Raw genomic sequence first — 17,319 nt, forward strand, 5'->3', positions numbered from 1 at the left:
TGTGAAGAGAATCGACATGAATGTTCCTACTATTCATGTTGCCTATAGGAGCCAAGTGCGAGTACTTTATGTGGCGCTAGGGTGGCGACAATAAAGAAACTCGGGTTAGGCGCAAGAGGTTGCGACTAGACTAAGACCTGTATGGTGTTGAGATGGACGTACGTTCTATTGTATATAAAATGCTCCACCATAGCATGTATATCATACTATGTGTGCTTAGCGATCATTGGAAATGAGAGGATGGATCCCTGCTCCTCTCATTGTGTGAGTCTTGGACTTTATGGTCCATTAGTGTTCTTAATGACTTTTGATGACATCATGAAACGAAGGGTTGATGTGGCTACTTTGAGGTGTTACCTATGGTCATGATAGATTCGACCTAAAGGGGCACTACTGGGAAAGAGTTAATCCTAAGTGTAGTGATGGTCTGGGACGAAAGGAAATGTTTGATTGAACTGCACCTTAAAAAGTGTTTGCTGGCGCCAACTGTATGTGTTACAGTAGTGAACATTTTAAGGACAAGAAGGTGATCTCTTAGAGGGATCGATATCTCTCAGAGGGATCGAGATACCTTTAGTCTGGTGAGTTTGAATAAACCTAGGACATTGTGTTATACTAATGATTATTTGATTTGTTTCTTTGAGTGATGTGCTATTCTGGCCTTCTGGGAAGATTTCTAGTTTGGGGCTCACGCATGCAGATATATTACCGGTTGCACAACCCATTTTGCCAGTATGACTTGTGAATGTTAGTGTCTGGGACACAGGTGGTCTATGTATCTGGGATACATAGCGAAGAGATCAATATATATGTATATCTGGGATATATATGTGTTTGGGACACAAGAGGTCTATGTATTTGGGATACATAGCAGAGAGATTGAATGTGTATATCTGGGATATACATCTGTGTTTGGGACACACTGTGAAAGAGAGTATAATACTTGCCCTTGTGCAAGTGGGAGATGTTGGGATTTTATAATTATTAATTTAATTATATGCCCAAGGGCAATATTGGAAACTCACTATTAGGGCGGTTACAAAATAGGGTTATATATTTTGGTAGCCACCGCATAATTGAGTGTGATTGCATTACGTAAGTTTTCTAGAAACGGCGGCTCCCATATCTCTCTCTCTCTCTCTCCTAGAATCACAGGCTTGGAGTATATTCCTTTCCTTGCTTTAGATTTTTATTCCATTATTCCACGGCATTTGGGTTGTGGAAATTATTCCCTTTCCTAGTGATTGTGGAATCACCCCGGTAGAGCTTTGGTGGTGGAATGAGAACGTGGATCCAGATTTATTTCCGTTGCAGATACTTCATATTTGGGAAAGCGAATCCTGGTAAGGATCTTTCCCCTATCAATTATGGAATTGAAAATTACATGGAGTATAACCTACAGTTTATGTGGTCGACAAATCAACCCTCGACCTAGGACACCCTTCAAGTACCAAAGAAGAGGAACAACTCCATCCTGGTGGGCTTTTCGAAGAGACTGCATAAATTGCTTTGGCATATTATGCCAGAGTTATAGAGGTATATCCAAAATTCTCGTTCAATGTACTCGATTCCATTGTCATTGTGAAGGATTTTCAGTGGCATTGAATTGAGTCTAAATCATGTTATGAAAAAAACTTTATATATATATATATATATATATATATATATATATATATATATATTAGTTTATTTTTATTTTAAAAGATAAATACAGGTGGATCTTGAATGACAGTCTATAAATGTGACAAAATATGTGTGGTTAGTAACTTAGTAATAGACACACATCTGCAAGTTCCCCAGTCATCTGTATGAATTAATAGAAAAGAAATTGCACTTTTATTATTATTGGAAGGTAAATAACTGGAACGAGTTTGCTTTGCGAAGATGCAAGCTTCACAAAAAATCTCTTCCTTGTGCAATATGAAATTAAGTCCGGAAAAATTTTCCGATAGTACCTAGAGGGGGGTGACCTAATCTAAGATGCAACTGATGAAGATCTAACAAAACCGAATTGACCTGGTGTGGAGGTGTGGTTGTAGCTAGTGTAGATCCTTAATTCGGTTCTAGCAAGTAGAGTCCATTGTCCATTTTACCACGTCCAATCTCCTTCCCCATTACTAGATCCTCAAAGACACAGTAGGAACAAAAAAAGATTACCTTACAACTTAAATCATTGGTAAGACTACTAATGGAAAGAAGGTTAGTAGAAAATGATGGGACATGCAAAACTGAGGACAAAGAAAGTGAAGGAGAGTGTTGAATGGTCCCCTTTCCAGCAATGGAAGAGTGAGATCCATCAGCTATTGGAACTTGATATTTCCTTGAGGTAGGGGAATAATTTAATAAAAAAGATGCAGAACTTGTTTTATGATCTATTACTCCCGTATCGATGATCCATGGAGTTGAAAAAAAAAAGAAACATGGAAGCCTGTAAAGATTGTACCTGATGTAGCAAGGGAAGAGTTTGAGTGTGCAGTGGAAGTTATAGTAGTATAGGTTGCACCGGCAATGGAAGACTGCAGCATACGTTTGAGGGAAAGTAATTATTTTTGGGGAAAACCGATGTATGAAGTGGGTGCCGTAGAAACAATCTCTAAAAGACTGGCCTTTGGTATGCCCTTCCTTTGTGCTCTTTTTTTCTCAAAATTAGCAGGCTTCCTATCGAGTTTCCAACACGTGCTTTGGTATGATACGCAATGTTTACACTTCACCACTTCTTTAGCTGGTTTAGTTTTGGAAGAGATGGTGCTAACAGCCTGAAGAGCAGTTTTTTCTATATGAGTGTGGAGCATGGCCAAGCAATGACTTTCCTCACAGTTAATGAGAGCATAGGATTGTTCTAGTGTGGGGAAGGGAGAACAGCTCGATGCCTACACTCTAATCTAGTCATATTCCACATTCAATCCAGCCAGGAAATCATAGACTCGAATCTTATCAACATGTTTCTTGTAGGCAGCCACATCATCAAGATTAGTGGGATTATCATCCCCATACTGATCTAACTTGTGCTAGAGAGATCTCAATTCAGCATAGTATTGTGCTACAGTCAATTCCTTTTGTGTAGTCTCATGGACGTTTTTCTATAGCTTATAGATTTGTGCATTGTTTCCCAACTGTCCATTCGTCTCTGCAGTGGCCTTCCAGATGTGGCTGCTGTATCAAACAATAAATATTGATTATTGATTGTTATCGTTTTTTTTTTTTTTTTTTTTTTTTTTTTTTTTTAATTTCTGATTTTCGATTTTCGATTTTCCGGTTTCCGATTACTGATTTTTGAATCCGATTATCAGCTCTTTCTAGAGGAAAAATGTTTAATCTAATGGTTTTCCTATAGTTTGGCCAAAGATAACTGATGGGATTTAGAGTGACTTCAACCTATTAATTAGGGTTAACTGGTTCAACTTAATTGAGAGTCAAAGTGTTACTTCGTGAGATATCATTTAAAATTTAAACATTTATATTTTTTAAAACCAATTTTTTTTTTACTCTAATCGGATATTATCCCATTTGATAAGCAATTATCCAAATCCAAATCCGGATGCTTATCAGATGTATACAAATAATTTGCTGTAAGAAAAATTTCGGATTGGGATACCTTTAAATGAATATGAATGTGAACTCGGAAGCAGATTCCAGCTATCCATCTACAAGTCTACAATCAACATCAGAAAAACTTGAACTTCCTGATGACCATGATCAGTATAGAGAAGTCCATGCCTCAGAGATTTCTTAAGATATTTTAGGATTCGAATAACAACATCCTAATGAGATGTCCATGGAGCAGACAAAAATTGACTGCGAGCTTCATTTGTGAAGAAAATAAAGCAGCAATCATAGGGTCGACAGTAGCGGTGGGCTTTGAGCTACTAGAGCAAGGAGATAGAGCTTGAGCTTTTCCTTCATGGACCAAGTAACTCTCATTAGGTCGTTGGGTTGTTAGCTCTGCTTAGGCTTAGAGGCGTTGGGGCTTAGTGCAATTTGAAACTGCGATTTTTTGCCGTCCTCACAATGCTGATTGGAAAGGCAATGTTTGGTCGACTGACTGCCAAGTAATTTAACTTACCCACGGGTCCTTTATATTTATCAAGATTATCAAGGATGGTCCCATCATCTGGCATTGACTTCAAATTGGTCTCCATGGGAGTATCTAAGGGTTTTGATCCTAATACCTATTTTAGATCGTAGGTCAATCACATATTTCCATTTAGATAAAACAATGCCTTTCTCTGATTGAGCATCTTCAAGAACTAGGAAATACTTTTTTTTTTGGGTAGAAATCTAGGTAATGATTAAGTTCACCTAAGTCCTTTGTTTGAAAATCTTATTGTAAATATACTTTCAACCTGTCAATTCCTGACTGATCATCCTTTGAAATAACAATACTGTTAACATAAAGTGCAAGAAATATTTTGCATGTCTTAGTATGTAAGAAAAATACAAAATGATCACTCTCACACCGTATCAACCCAAACTCTAAAATAATTGTAGTGAACCATCTAGACCACGTCCTAGGTGATTGTTTCCACCTGAAGGGCATATAACTCCAGTCCTGAAGTGAATCCAAATCTATTGTCTCATTTTATGTTGTTCTTCATTTCTTTAGTGTTTGTGCATTTTACATGTTGTGTGTTGCTTATTCGTGTTACAATTTTCCGACAGAAGTGTATTTCCATGTGAATCCTGGCCATTTTCATGTGTATCTATTGTTTACAATATGTATCCCCTGTATGGTATGATAGGGTACGGTCCCTTCTGTGGTATCATTTGGTACAGTTAGTCTCTTAAAACCCCCCTTTGACGCTATATCGAATACTAATACTTGAAATCTTGCTTACAGCAACAAAAAAACTCAGCCTTTTCATAATCTAATAGGGTACCCACGTGGACCAAACAGAATTCTAACCAGCAAAAAGGGAAAGAAAAAGCAATTGAGAGAAAGGGTGGGTGTCAAGAAAGATAGAACAAGTCTGAGTTGGGAAACAGATGAAAAATCAGAAAAAAAAAGAAAGAAGAGAACAAGTGAAACATGAATGATATTAAGAGGAATGAGGGACAGCCCAATATACCAGGAGTAAGTATAAAAATGTTGTATGGATTTTTATTTGCACAAATATATGAACATTGGAGGATTTCTTTTTTGTGTTGGCTCTAGTATCCTAATTTTAGCTTTGACAGAAAATACTTGCTGTATGCAGTTTCTGGGATTTGTTCTCTTGAAAGTAAAATTATTAATTTAGCTTATGATTTCCATCTTGATATTTAATACGTTAGATTAGAGCGTTATAATCTTATATTGCAGTAATCGTCCGAGGAAAGGATTACTATCAAGAGCTTTAATTGCTCATCTTAACTATGGAGGGGTCCCGAAGGAATATTTTATGGAACTTCTAATGAATTCCTTAGGCGATGCACAAACAGTACACTCCAATAAACGTGCTGCATTAAAAGGTATACACCCATCATCTGATTTGCTATTTTTCTATGGGAAGTTCTGATGATTCTTAGAGTTTGGTCATCTTAGTCAGTGCTAGGGTAGAATCCCAATCACCTGTTTGTAATTTTAATCATAAGTTTGCTTGCTGAATGTTCTCCTCTTGGTGAATCCAGTTATTACTGTTATAGTATCTCTGAATTTTCTTACAGATATTTGTATTATTCTATATTGCCCTCTTTTGTTGACTTATTGTGATGCTACACATTTTCGTTTTAAAATTCTAAAATTGATTTGGATTATTTCCTATAACATTTGATGCCTCTAGAAATGTTAATAATATTTTATTGTTATTTGATGTGAGTTGATGGATCTTTGTCTCCCATCTCCCGAATGGGTTCCATTATGTGTTCTCCGACACTTAACCTTTCTTCTGTTTTGCATGTTTCAAAGTTTTTGGCTAACTTTGTCTATTAGAAGCCCTATAGGAGATATGAATTGCAAAATTATTTTTTTCCTTATCATTGTGTTTTTCAGGACTTGGAAATGGGGCGTACAATTGGCAATGATAGACAGAAAGGGGGTTCTAATTGGACGGATCTCTCTCAGTTTTTTTACGAATCTACATCGTCCTATCCTAGATTAGTATCTTTATTGCAGTGGCATAACCAGCTTGGCCACATTTCTTTATTAGTGTTGTCTAGATTATATCTTGACTTGGTTAAACCATGTAATTGAATGATCTTCGTTGTGATGCTTGCATTTTAGCCAAACACACTAGACATGTTTATCCTATTTTTGATAATCGTAGTAATATTCATTTTTCTGTTATTCATTTTGATGTGTGTGTCCCTCTTGGACTGTCTCTATATCTGGTCATCGATGGATTGCTTTGTTTACTAATTGCTGCACTAAAACCACATGGGTGTGTCTTCTTTCACTAAAAAAGTGATGTGTTTTCCTGTTTTCATATTTTCATAATATGGTTATGACTCAGTTTGGAGCTATTGTAAAGATCTTAAGGATAGATAATGGGATTGACTACACAGTTGGGCTTTTCCTTCTTATTTTGCTGATCATAGGATTATATATCAAACTAGTTGTGTTGGGGATGTTAGGGTGTAGACTTGTTGAGACCCCAGTGGGGCTCAATCATCACTTGAAGGAAAAGGAAGGAGAGCCAGTTGATAAGACTAGGTATCATAAATTGGTTGGGAAGTTGATCTATCTAACACACACTAAGCGGAATATCACTTTTGTAGTTAGCCTGGTCAGTCAATACATGCATGATCCTTACTCTTCACATCTTGATGCAGTGTGTCGCATTTTGAGATACTTGAAGGCATCCCCAGGAAAATGCATCTTAATCTCTTCCCATGGGCATCTTAGAGTTGAAGCATATACAAATGTAGATTGGGCAAGATGTTCAGATGATAGGAGACATTTCTCTGGTTATTATGCTTATGTAGGGGGTAATCTAGTGTCATGGAGGAGCAAGAAACAGGCTGTAGTTGCACAGTCTAGTGCTAAAGCAGAGTTGTGAAGTAATATGGTTGAAGGTTCTTCTTCAGGAGCTTGGGATAGATCTAGAAGAACCTATATGGCTGTACTCTTAACAGAAAATTAGCAATCAATATTGCTCATAATCCAGTTCAGCATGACACGACTAAACATGTAGAGATTGATAGACATTTTATCAAGGAGAAGGTTGAGTCTAGGCTGATTCAGATTTCATTTGTCGCATATGATAATCAGCGCATTGATGTGTTCACAAAGAGTCTGAGTGTCAAATTGTTCAGTAGCATTATTAGCAAGTTGAGCTTCATGGACATCTATGCACCAAATTGAGGGGGATTGTTGTAAATTAAGAGTTTAAGTTAGAAGGGGAGTTTTATTAGTTAGTATGCTTTTATTATTTTAGTCCCACACCGGGTACTCTTGTATTCTTTCTTTCACACTATTATTATAAATAAAGGCCTGCTATGTCACACTGACATAAGTTAAGATTCATTCAATCAATCCTTCAACATTTAACATATATTGAATCCAAACAGTTCTACCATAAGAACCTTGAAAAAGTATAGAATTTCGATTTTATTGTAAAATAATGCTTTTCTTGAGACTAGAGATGAGTAGAATAATTAAATGTAGTAAAACCTGCAAAGTCGAAGCCCAAAGCCAAGAAACCAGCCTCAAGATCAGCTACGAAGATTAATTTTGGCCCCCCATGTTGAAATCTCTACCTCTCTCTGTCAAAACTTGCAGAACGGGCAAGTTTCAGTTGAGATTCTTTACTTTATTGCAGAACCACGATGTGGTCCAACCCATATTTTGACCGAAAAAGTGCTTTTGATCAAACTAAGGTCAAAACCATAAGTTTTGTTCGAAACATGTGCTTTTATGGAATCATTTATATCTCTTCTTGATGGGCTAGAAACCAAGATAAGTTCCAACTGGGATGTGCTTCCATGCCCCTAAGTCCCTAACTTGCAGTATTTGGAAGAAAGCCTAAGCTTCCAATCAGCCATGTAGTTGATGTTTCTTGCTGGTCACCCTGGTATGGCATTCACTGGTTTCATCCTTTTCGAGCTTCTCAATCTTTGACACCTTTGCGATCAGGTGTTTAGGCTCGCTGGGTCACTATTTCCCATACTTGGATGGATGGAGTGGAATCTTTGGAGATGTACCTCTAATTCTTCGTGTATTTATTTGATTTGGAAAGCCATCTTCAAAGATGCCAATTCGAAGCTGTATATGGTCCCCCATAAGATCATCTTATCTTTTCCCCCGAGGAACTTTTGTATTGTTATTACTAAGGGTTTAAGCTCCTACCTTCTGTTTTTTTCCCAAGTCTGGCTTTTAGACCTTAGCGCTTAATCTTTTTCCCTCTTGCTATGATTTAGTACTATATTGTCAACCCTAGTGCTTCAGTCACTTGAACAAAGGAGTAGATCATGTTACCTTGGAGAATTATCAATCACAGTCGCACCGCTCCTCACGAATTCTTGGACAATTGGAATCATGAGTACCATAGTTGATTGTGGATCAGTGGCAGAAGCTCATAAGTACTAAAATATATAGAATATCTTTATTAGTATGACTAGTTATATGGCATGATTCTGCTTACTGAGCTTTTACCTCACTCCTTTTTATTTCTTAATTTGTGGATGAAATGAATGTTTGTTCATCAAGCACCTAAACTTTGGTGACACAGCGTGTTTTTAATATATTTATTGTATTTACGAATGTATAGGCATATTTTCAAGAATAGAAATGTAGCATAAATGTAATAACCTTTTGATATTGAATAAAATTTTCTGCCGCCAGTTTTACTGTTTGTTTAAGAAGATTACTCTGTTGAACCATTAAGAATTTCCAACTTAGTAAGTTTTCTATAGAAGATTATTTGATCTGTGCGCATGATGACAGTAGTTTTCCTCCTGTTCGGCTTGTTACACTTATTTTTTGTTGTAAGTTTGTTCTTGTTGTTTTGCTTGCAGTTGCTCTCAGTTATGGAGAAATGGATGACTTTCTTGCAGCAAGGATGATCTTGTGTGGAATCCCCTTGGAGGAACCTCATTTACAATGTCATCTATCAGTGCTGGCAAAAGAAGAAAAGAAGGGGCTCAAGGGAGGGAAAATTCCTATCAGTGATTGCTTTAATGTGATGGGAACAGCTGATCCAACAGGGATTCTTAAAAGAGATGAAGTTTGTGTAATTCTGTGCGTATTATGTGGTCATTTCTCTTTATCAGTTATTCAACCTTACGCTATTTTCTTTTTCTCATGTTGACAAATATACATAATAATAGCCTGATCCTACTGGGAGCGCCTCCTACCCGACAGCCCTAACACCCTGCTCCCCCAAGCCCCCCAAAAGAAACACCCACCTTCTCTGCTGCTGATGAATATACACCGCTATAGCCTGAAAGTTCTTTCTGGGAATTGAGTAAATTGCAATCTGACCTACCCAATGGCCATTAACAATCTCCATGACCTTTTTCCAAAGCCTTTCTTTGTCCACATAATTTTGTTTCAGATTTTACCGTCTTAAGGAGGAATCCAAAAGACTTATTTCCTAAAGAAGCTATGTGAATAAAAGAAAAACAGAGCAATTAGCATTGCTAACAGCCAAGGAGGCCTCAAGGTAACTTATGAGGAACTCCAAATCTCTAAAGAAATTTTATGATTCATTGATCTGCAAAATAATAGTGACATCTCAACAAGAAAACAAAATATAATTCAAAAAGGACACTTAAATGCCACTAAAACCAGTCTCAGGATTATCACCAGAGATTTTTCATTCCCTTTTTGCTCTTTATGGCTATTCCTAACATGCTATACCAATTCTGGATATTGCAGCCATGTTAATACAAATCTTGTTGGAACCAATCTTCAGGTCTTAACTGAGGATTTTAACCTTATAAAATTTCACATTCAGAACCCTGAAATCTGCATATTTCCTCCCAAATGTCTATCCACTATGCAAAAAATATCAAATTTCTGAGATATATCCAATCTTCGGAAAAAGAATTTTGGAATTTGGTTGACTTCAAATTTAGCACTGTGAAACATCGTCTGTTAAAAGCTATACTCTGCAGAAACGACTACCAAATTTTATTTGCTTTTCTTTAAGAAGATAATCTAACTGATTAACTTCCAAGGATTCCCATTCATCATTTTTTCTTCTGTTTTTATTTTATTTTTTATATGAAAGAATAGGTGGTTTTGATGAAAGCCTTAATAAGCTTGTCAGTATTTATTTATGTAATTTGACATATTTGAGTGTTTAGTGTAAGATAAATTAGTTGGTATTTGACATGCTTTGTTTTCTTATAACGTGCAGTGACAGTGGGCAAATGGTGGGGAGTGTCTTGGTTTACAGGCACCCTGGCCTCCATTTAGGGGATGTACATGTGTTAACTGCTGTCTATGTAAAGGAAATAGAAAGCATAGTTGGAAATTCCAAATATGGGATTTTCTTTTCTACTCAAGGACCAAGATCAGTGGCAGATGAAATGGCAGGTGGTGATTTTGATGGTGACATGTATTGGGTTTCAAGAAACCCCAAGGTTGGTAGTGATTGTCCAGTGATTTATACTTTGTAAAAAATTTCTACGGCTCCTAATTCCTAAATGTAGTGATGGTGACTACTTATGTTACATTGGACTTTGTTATTACTTTGTTTTGCTTCTATTATTTCTTATTGCTATCTGAAACAGTTCAGGGTCTGGGCTTCTTGCTTTTTGTTACCTTTGTTATCTGTATCATAAAGGGCCCTGCCAGTGCACGAGGCTGCTGCCACTGCTGGGTTTGGGGAAAGTCATAATGTAAGGAGACTTACATGGTTACACCCATGGCTTGAAATCTCGCAAAATTTTGGCAAGATTTATAAATTAGATTATGATTTATATAAATATGAAATATGAAAGTAGTGAGTGTACCTACCTCAGCCCTCATTTGAACCTGTTTCTTTTATCTTAAAATCATCTTGCTGCTCAGCCCACAGACATCATGTCGTGTACAAGGTGTTGTCTTGAGACACAAAGTTTACATTTATTTTTATACATAGAAAGCAGGTCATTGCTTTGGGCATCCTAAAATGACGCCTTGGCAATGCTTGGTTAACCATGACCAAGACTAAATATTCTGTCCAGTAAAATGGTGTTGAATGGCTGAGAACTTCTACCTTGTGTCAAGGTGACACATTTATAATGATAATATTGCAGACACAGAAAAATTCACGATGTGGATTATTATGAAAAAAAATAAAAAATCATAGAGACAATTCTATCCTGATGAATATTATTTGTATCGCAACACTCCCCCTCAAGTTGGCACATAGATATTTATCTTGCCCAACTTGCTAGTAATGCTGCGAAAAACTTTAGTGCTCAGACTCTTTGTGAAAACATCTGGCCTCTGGTTGTCAAATTAAACAAAGGATATATGAATTCAGTCCTAACTCAAGTTTCTCCTTGATGAAGTGTCTGTCAATTTCCACATGCTTGGTCTGTCATGTTGAACCGGATTATGAGCTATGTTGGTTGCTGGCTTGCTGTCTGAAAGTAACTTAATGGGTGTCTTTGAATCTAAGCCAAGGTCATGAAGTGACCCTTTTAACCACATCTTGCAAATCCCTTGTGCTATTGCTTTAAATTTTGCTTCAGCACTAGACCTAGGGACTTCTACTTTTTAACCACAACATCTCACAAAGTCACCAGGTTTCCTCCCATATAAGTGCAATACCCAGAAGTAGATTTTCTATCATTGGGACATCTTGTCAAAATCTGCATCTGCAAATGCCTCAATCTTTAGGTGCCCATAAGGGGAAGTCAGAATCCTTTTCAGGTATCTCAAGACCCAGTAGACAACATTTAAATGTGAAGAATGAGGATCATGCATGTATTGATTCACGAGACTAACAACAAAGTTGATATCTGGTCGAGTGTGAGATAGGTAAATCTGCTTCCCAACTAACTTTTGCTAACTGGTCTTGTCCACCAGCTCTCCTTTGTTGACCTTTGAGTGCAAATTTGGCTTGATGGGAGTTTCATTTGGTTTGCACCCTAGCATCCCAGTCTCAAGTATCCAATCTAGAGTGTACTTTCTCTGAGAAGACAGATACCATTAGTAGAGTATGCTAGTTAAAGCCCTAGGAGATATCTAAGTCTCCCCGTATCCTTGATTTCAAATCCAGCTCCCAAGAAAGTCTTCAGAGCTGAAATTTTTTTTTCACCACTCCCTGTGATGACAATATCATCCACATATACTAATATTACAGTTGTATGAGGGTCCTTTTTCTTGATGAACCAAGGATGATCAACATTACCCTGTTTATAGCCAATAGACACCATGGTTTTCTTGATGAACCAAGGATGATCAACATTACCCTGTTTATAGCCAATAGACACCATGGCTCTACGGAACCTCCCAAACCATGCCCTTGGGGACTACTTAAACACATGGAAAGCTTGCTTCAATCTATACACCTTTCCATAAGTTTCAGCTGAAGTGTACCCTAGTGGCACAACCATGTGTACCTCTTCTTGAATTTCCCCATGAAGAAAAGCATTTTTTACATCAAGTTGTTGGAGACTCTACCCTTAATTTACTTCAATGAGACTATAACCCGTACTGTGTTTGTCTTTGCAACTGGAGCAAAAGTCTCCTAATAGTTAATCCCATAAGTTTGAGTGAACGCCTTAGCCACCTATCTAGCTTTAAACTTCTCCACAACGCCATCTGCTTTGTGCTTAATGACAAACACCCATTTGCATCCAACAGCCCTCTTCCCTGAAGGTAAGGTCACCAAATTCCATGTTTTTTTTTCTTTCTCTGGGGCTTTCATTTCTTCATCTATTGCTTCCTTCTAGTTTGAGTGAGTTAATCCTTCCTACCATGTATTAGGAATAGAAGTAGAAGATAAGGAAGAAATAAAGTGTTGCATTGTTAACCACAATCCTTGCAGGCCTTTAATTTATAATAATAGAATGAAGTGAAGAATACAAGAATGCCCTATGTGGGACTAAAATTAATAAAACTCCTAACAAGACAAAACTAGCCTTCTTTGACTTACAACTCTCCCCCTCAATGGTTCATAGATGTCTACCATACCCAAATTGCTAAGAATGATACTGAATAACTTGACACTCAAGCTCTTGGTGAAGATATCGGCTCGTTGATTATCAGATGTGACAAATGAAATCTGAATCAGCCCAAACTCGGCTTTTTCCTTGATAAAATGTATGTCAATCTTTACATGTTTGGTTTTGTCATGTTGAACTGGGTTATGTGCTGTACTTATAGCTGATTTGCTATCAAAAAACAGCTTCATAGGTCCTTCTAGATCTGCCCCAAGTTCCTGGAGATGGCTTTTCAACCATAATGCTTCACAAATGCATTGAGCTAGAGATCTAAACTTGGCTTCTGCACTAGATCGAGCAACTATTGCTTGTTTCTTGCTCCTCCATGACACCAATTTACCAGTCCTAGCGGCTATCATGGGGGCATTTTGGCCTATATTTTCCTACCTTAGTTTAGATTTTTTTTATATGTTTTGTTCTGTAATCCTGCCATAGGAAGTTCAGGGGCAGAACTGGCCTTTTGGTTGTTTAATAATATAATAAATTGATATCCTGCGATTAGGAGTTATTCAACTCTAATTACAGGCTTCCTCTATATCTTGCGATAGATGTCTCTTCTTCTCCTTCTGGTTCTTCATTATTCTTGGTTCCTTGGCTGGTTACAGAGGTCCTGGATCATATCATGGTTATCTCAAAACAGGTTTGGAATCTCCCATTGGTGCACTTATATGGGAGGATAAACATGACTCTACTGAATACATAATGGTAGGAATCCCCTTCAGTGAACCTCACTAGTGGCCTCCCCTATGTCAATACAACTGCATAGTGTGTCCTGAAAACCAATTAATTTCTTGTTGCACTTGTGAAAGAATATGATCTGCACAAGGATCTGCTAGTGTCTGTAATTTTGTTAACAACACCTTGGAGAGACAAATTTTATTAGTTATGGGCATTATGGGAGAAAGAAAAATGCCATGATTCACTGTGACACCGATGTGTACATGTGCAGATGTCTCCATATGCTAGCAAACATGATTGAATGCCAATTCCTACAAATTTTAATTGATGATGGAATCTGTGGGAACTGAATAAACTTTCATCAGTATGTTCCTAATGTCATTTCTGAGTTGTAAAAAATGTTGCTTAGTTTACCATGTGTTTCGGACATCAGGCAATTTACATATGTGTTAAATGCAACAGACTGGTCATTATACACAAGTCTGTTCTCTAAGGATTATTTACATGTCTATATGTTCGTGTTAAGTAATAGATTCTCTTTGTATCATGTGATAGCATCTGTAGAAGTGATGTTTGTACTACATAAGAGTATTGATGCCTTGGATGATTTTGTGGTCATTTTCTCTTAAAAGTAATATGACTTGGATACAGGCATCGCTGACGATTTTATTGTGTTGTACACCTATTCTAGTTCAGACCAAGTTGACTTTGACCCAAGAAAAAAGGAAAAAAAAAGACCAAGTTGACGCTTGCATAATTTCCTGGTCATTCTTTAGTTGAAACTTGAAAGTGGTACAACTTTTATTCAGGCATCACTGACAATATTGTTGTGTTTTGTACAGCTTCTACATTATTTCAGACCAAGTGAACCTTGGAAAAGTACTTATGCAGTAAAAAGCACAGGTCTCCGTAAACCAACTGAGTATTCTTGTGAGGAATTGGAGAAAGAGCTTTTTATGCAATTCTTAACCCTTCGCTTTCAACCGAGGTGGACTCTGCTTTTTTTGTAACCCCCTTTTTCTTATTCATAATAATTTTTGTTCCAATCACTTTAGTGACTGTTGCAACTTGGAGTAGAAACATAGTTCTGTTGTTTCCTTATGTATCTTTATACTTTGTAGTTTTGGTGTTTCTTCCAGCCCACTCTTTTAAATTTGTTGCAATAGGTGAACATCATGTGGCAACAGATGATTATTGTAAATAATAGAGAATAGAGAAGAAGTAGAAGCCTGAAACTCTGGAGTTCGATTTGAACTCCCCAGTATTATTCAATATATGTAAAATGGAAACCAAAACATAGTGCACATGCATACAAAATAAAAGACCAAAGCAAGATCCCCAAGGGTATCTCGATAATTAGTATACATCTGTAAATTGCTCTCCAGTGCAAAAATGTTGGGGAGAAGGAGCCCTTGTTGCAGCTTCTCATGAGCAAAGCCGACAATCATCTTCAATGTGTTTTGTTCTGACATGAAACACAGGATCAGAGGTAAGATGACAGGTAGTTGACTATCTCCATAACCACTTCAGAAAACTCCGTCAGAACCATGCTCAGTTAAGTGCTGTTTCAGTCATAGGAGCTCACAAGTCACAAGTACTATGAGCATTGCTCAATACCAGGTTCACTTGATCTAGCCACCACTGTCTGTTTCTTGCCCTTCCAAGGGAAAATATTTTCACCAGCGAAGGTACAATAATCTTAGTAGACCAGGAGAGTCAAGTCTGCATCAGACTGCCCTTCAACACAAGTATGTCCATGATTAGAATACAAGAGACACACCCTGGAGCCTTCTGTAAATAGCACAAAATTCTGTAACTGCAATACAGTGAGGTGTCCTAGGAGAGGACAAAATTGACTCACTACACTTGTTGGGTAAGCAATACCCATCTCCCTGACCATTAGATAATGTAGCTTACCCACCAATTGAGAATACTTTTTAGGATCACTCAAGTCACCAACATCAGTCACCAATTTCACATTTGGACCAATAGTCATATCCAAAGGTTTAAACCCGTCATTCAAGTTTTTGTAAGCAAATTCTGTCAATTCTTATGTTGAGAAAGACAAATACCTTTGCTGGGTGCGTAACTTTAATTCCTGAAAAGTATTTCAACTTTCCAAGATCTTTGGTTTCAAATTGCTGTCAATAATGTCTTCATTTCTCCGATACTATCAACGTCATCAGCTATAATCATCATATTATATACATGCACAGCCTAAAATATTGTACCTGTCTTTGAGAGATGGTAGAAGGCAAAACACTGGTGAACTTTCCAAACCAACACCTGAAAGACGGTTTCAAACCATACAATGACCATTTGAAATTGCACATCAACCATTCTCCACATGAGCACCAACCCTGGAGGTTGCTTTATATAGACCTTCATGCAGATGAACTTGAAGAAGAGCATTCTTCACATCCAACTGATAAAGCGGTCAGTGATGTGAAATGGCCAATGAATTCAAAATCCAAATAGAAGCAAGTTTGGCAACATGAGAAGAAATGTCTAGATAGTTGGCTCCATAAAGCTACGTATATCCTTTCCCAACTTAGTGAGCATCCAGCGTGCGAAAAAAAAAACCCCATCAAGATTACTTCACAGCCACCACCCAATGACAAACAACAGCTGTTTTAGGCTGCAGTAAAGGCATAAGATCCAATTGTCAATACCTTCCAAAGCAGGTATTTCTTCCGACATACCTATTCTCCAACCAGGATTAGACTACGCCTTGGAAACGGACTTTGAAGAGGGTGAGATGAGAAAGTGGTAAAACCAGAACAAAGAGTAGGGCTGCAACAAGGTCAGGTTAGGCCAGGCTTTTTCAATCCCAGTCCTAGTACTATATGTTTTTGGCTAAGCCCATTCCCGCCCTAACCTTAATTCAAGGCCTTGAAATTTTGTCCTTGACCCTAAGCCCTATAGGGCCAAGCCCAACCCAACTCATTCCCCCTAACCCTAACCTTGTTTGTTGAGAAACACGATGTTGGTTGAATGGCTCATCGATCAGTGTGATCTCAAGCCTTCTATTTATAACAAACTGGAAAGAACATTATTACATAAATACCCTTACTTGGGTAACAAAAAATAGAAATTTATATGAATAAGAACTCTAATAGAGTTGAACTCCTAGTAGAACTCAACAAGACTCCCCCTCATGTTGAGGCATAGATATTAGTCATGCCCAACTTGCCCACAATAGGAAGGAAATCTCCTTCTTTTAAACCTTTAGTGAAAACATCTGCCACTTGGTCTCCAGACCTCACAAAAGGCATACAGATAAGCCCTTGTTCCAGCTTTCCTTTGACAAAAAACCTGCCAATTTCAATGTGCTCAGTTTGATCATGTTGCACTGAATTATTAACAATACTAATAGCAGCCTTGTCATAATATAGCATCATCGGGTTTTAAACTTGGACTCAAATATCTTGTAGCAAGCCTTTCAACCGTAGTAGCTCACAAACTTCACGAACCATAGCTCTATATTCAGCTTTGGTACTAGATTAAGCTACCACATTCTGTTTCTTACTTCTCCAAGTAACTAGATTACCTCCAAAAAAGGTA

The 17,319-nt window shown here is 37.5% G+C and overlaps 1 protein-coding gene across 1 annotated transcript in view; it reads left to right on the top strand.

Moving 5' to 3' along the window:
- LOC148999059 (putative RNA-dependent RNA polymerase 5) overlaps positions 1 to 17,319 on the top strand; it is a 110,981-nt gene that overhangs the window by 61,466 nt on the left and 32,196 nt on the right. Inside the window, exons 12-15 of the mRNA XM_089141498.1 lie at positions 5,300 to 5,448; positions 8,932 to 9,154; positions 10,278 to 10,503; positions 14,598 to 14,743. Coding sequence (XP_088997624.1) covers positions 5,300 to 5,448; positions 8,932 to 9,154; positions 10,278 to 10,503; positions 14,598 to 14,743 — 744 coding nt within the window. The remainder of the gene's footprint in view (positions 1 to 5,299; positions 5,449 to 8,931; positions 9,155 to 10,277; positions 10,504 to 14,597; positions 14,744 to 17,319) is intronic.

Source organism: Hakea prostrata, unplaced genomic scaffold, assembly GCF_041222555.1.
Source record: "Hakea prostrata isolate BN-2017 unplaced genomic scaffold, UWA_Hpros_2 contig_55, whole genome shotgun sequence".
In the NCBI taxonomy this organism is placed as follows: Eukaryota; Viridiplantae; Streptophyta; class Magnoliopsida; order Proteales; family Proteaceae; genus Hakea; species Hakea prostrata.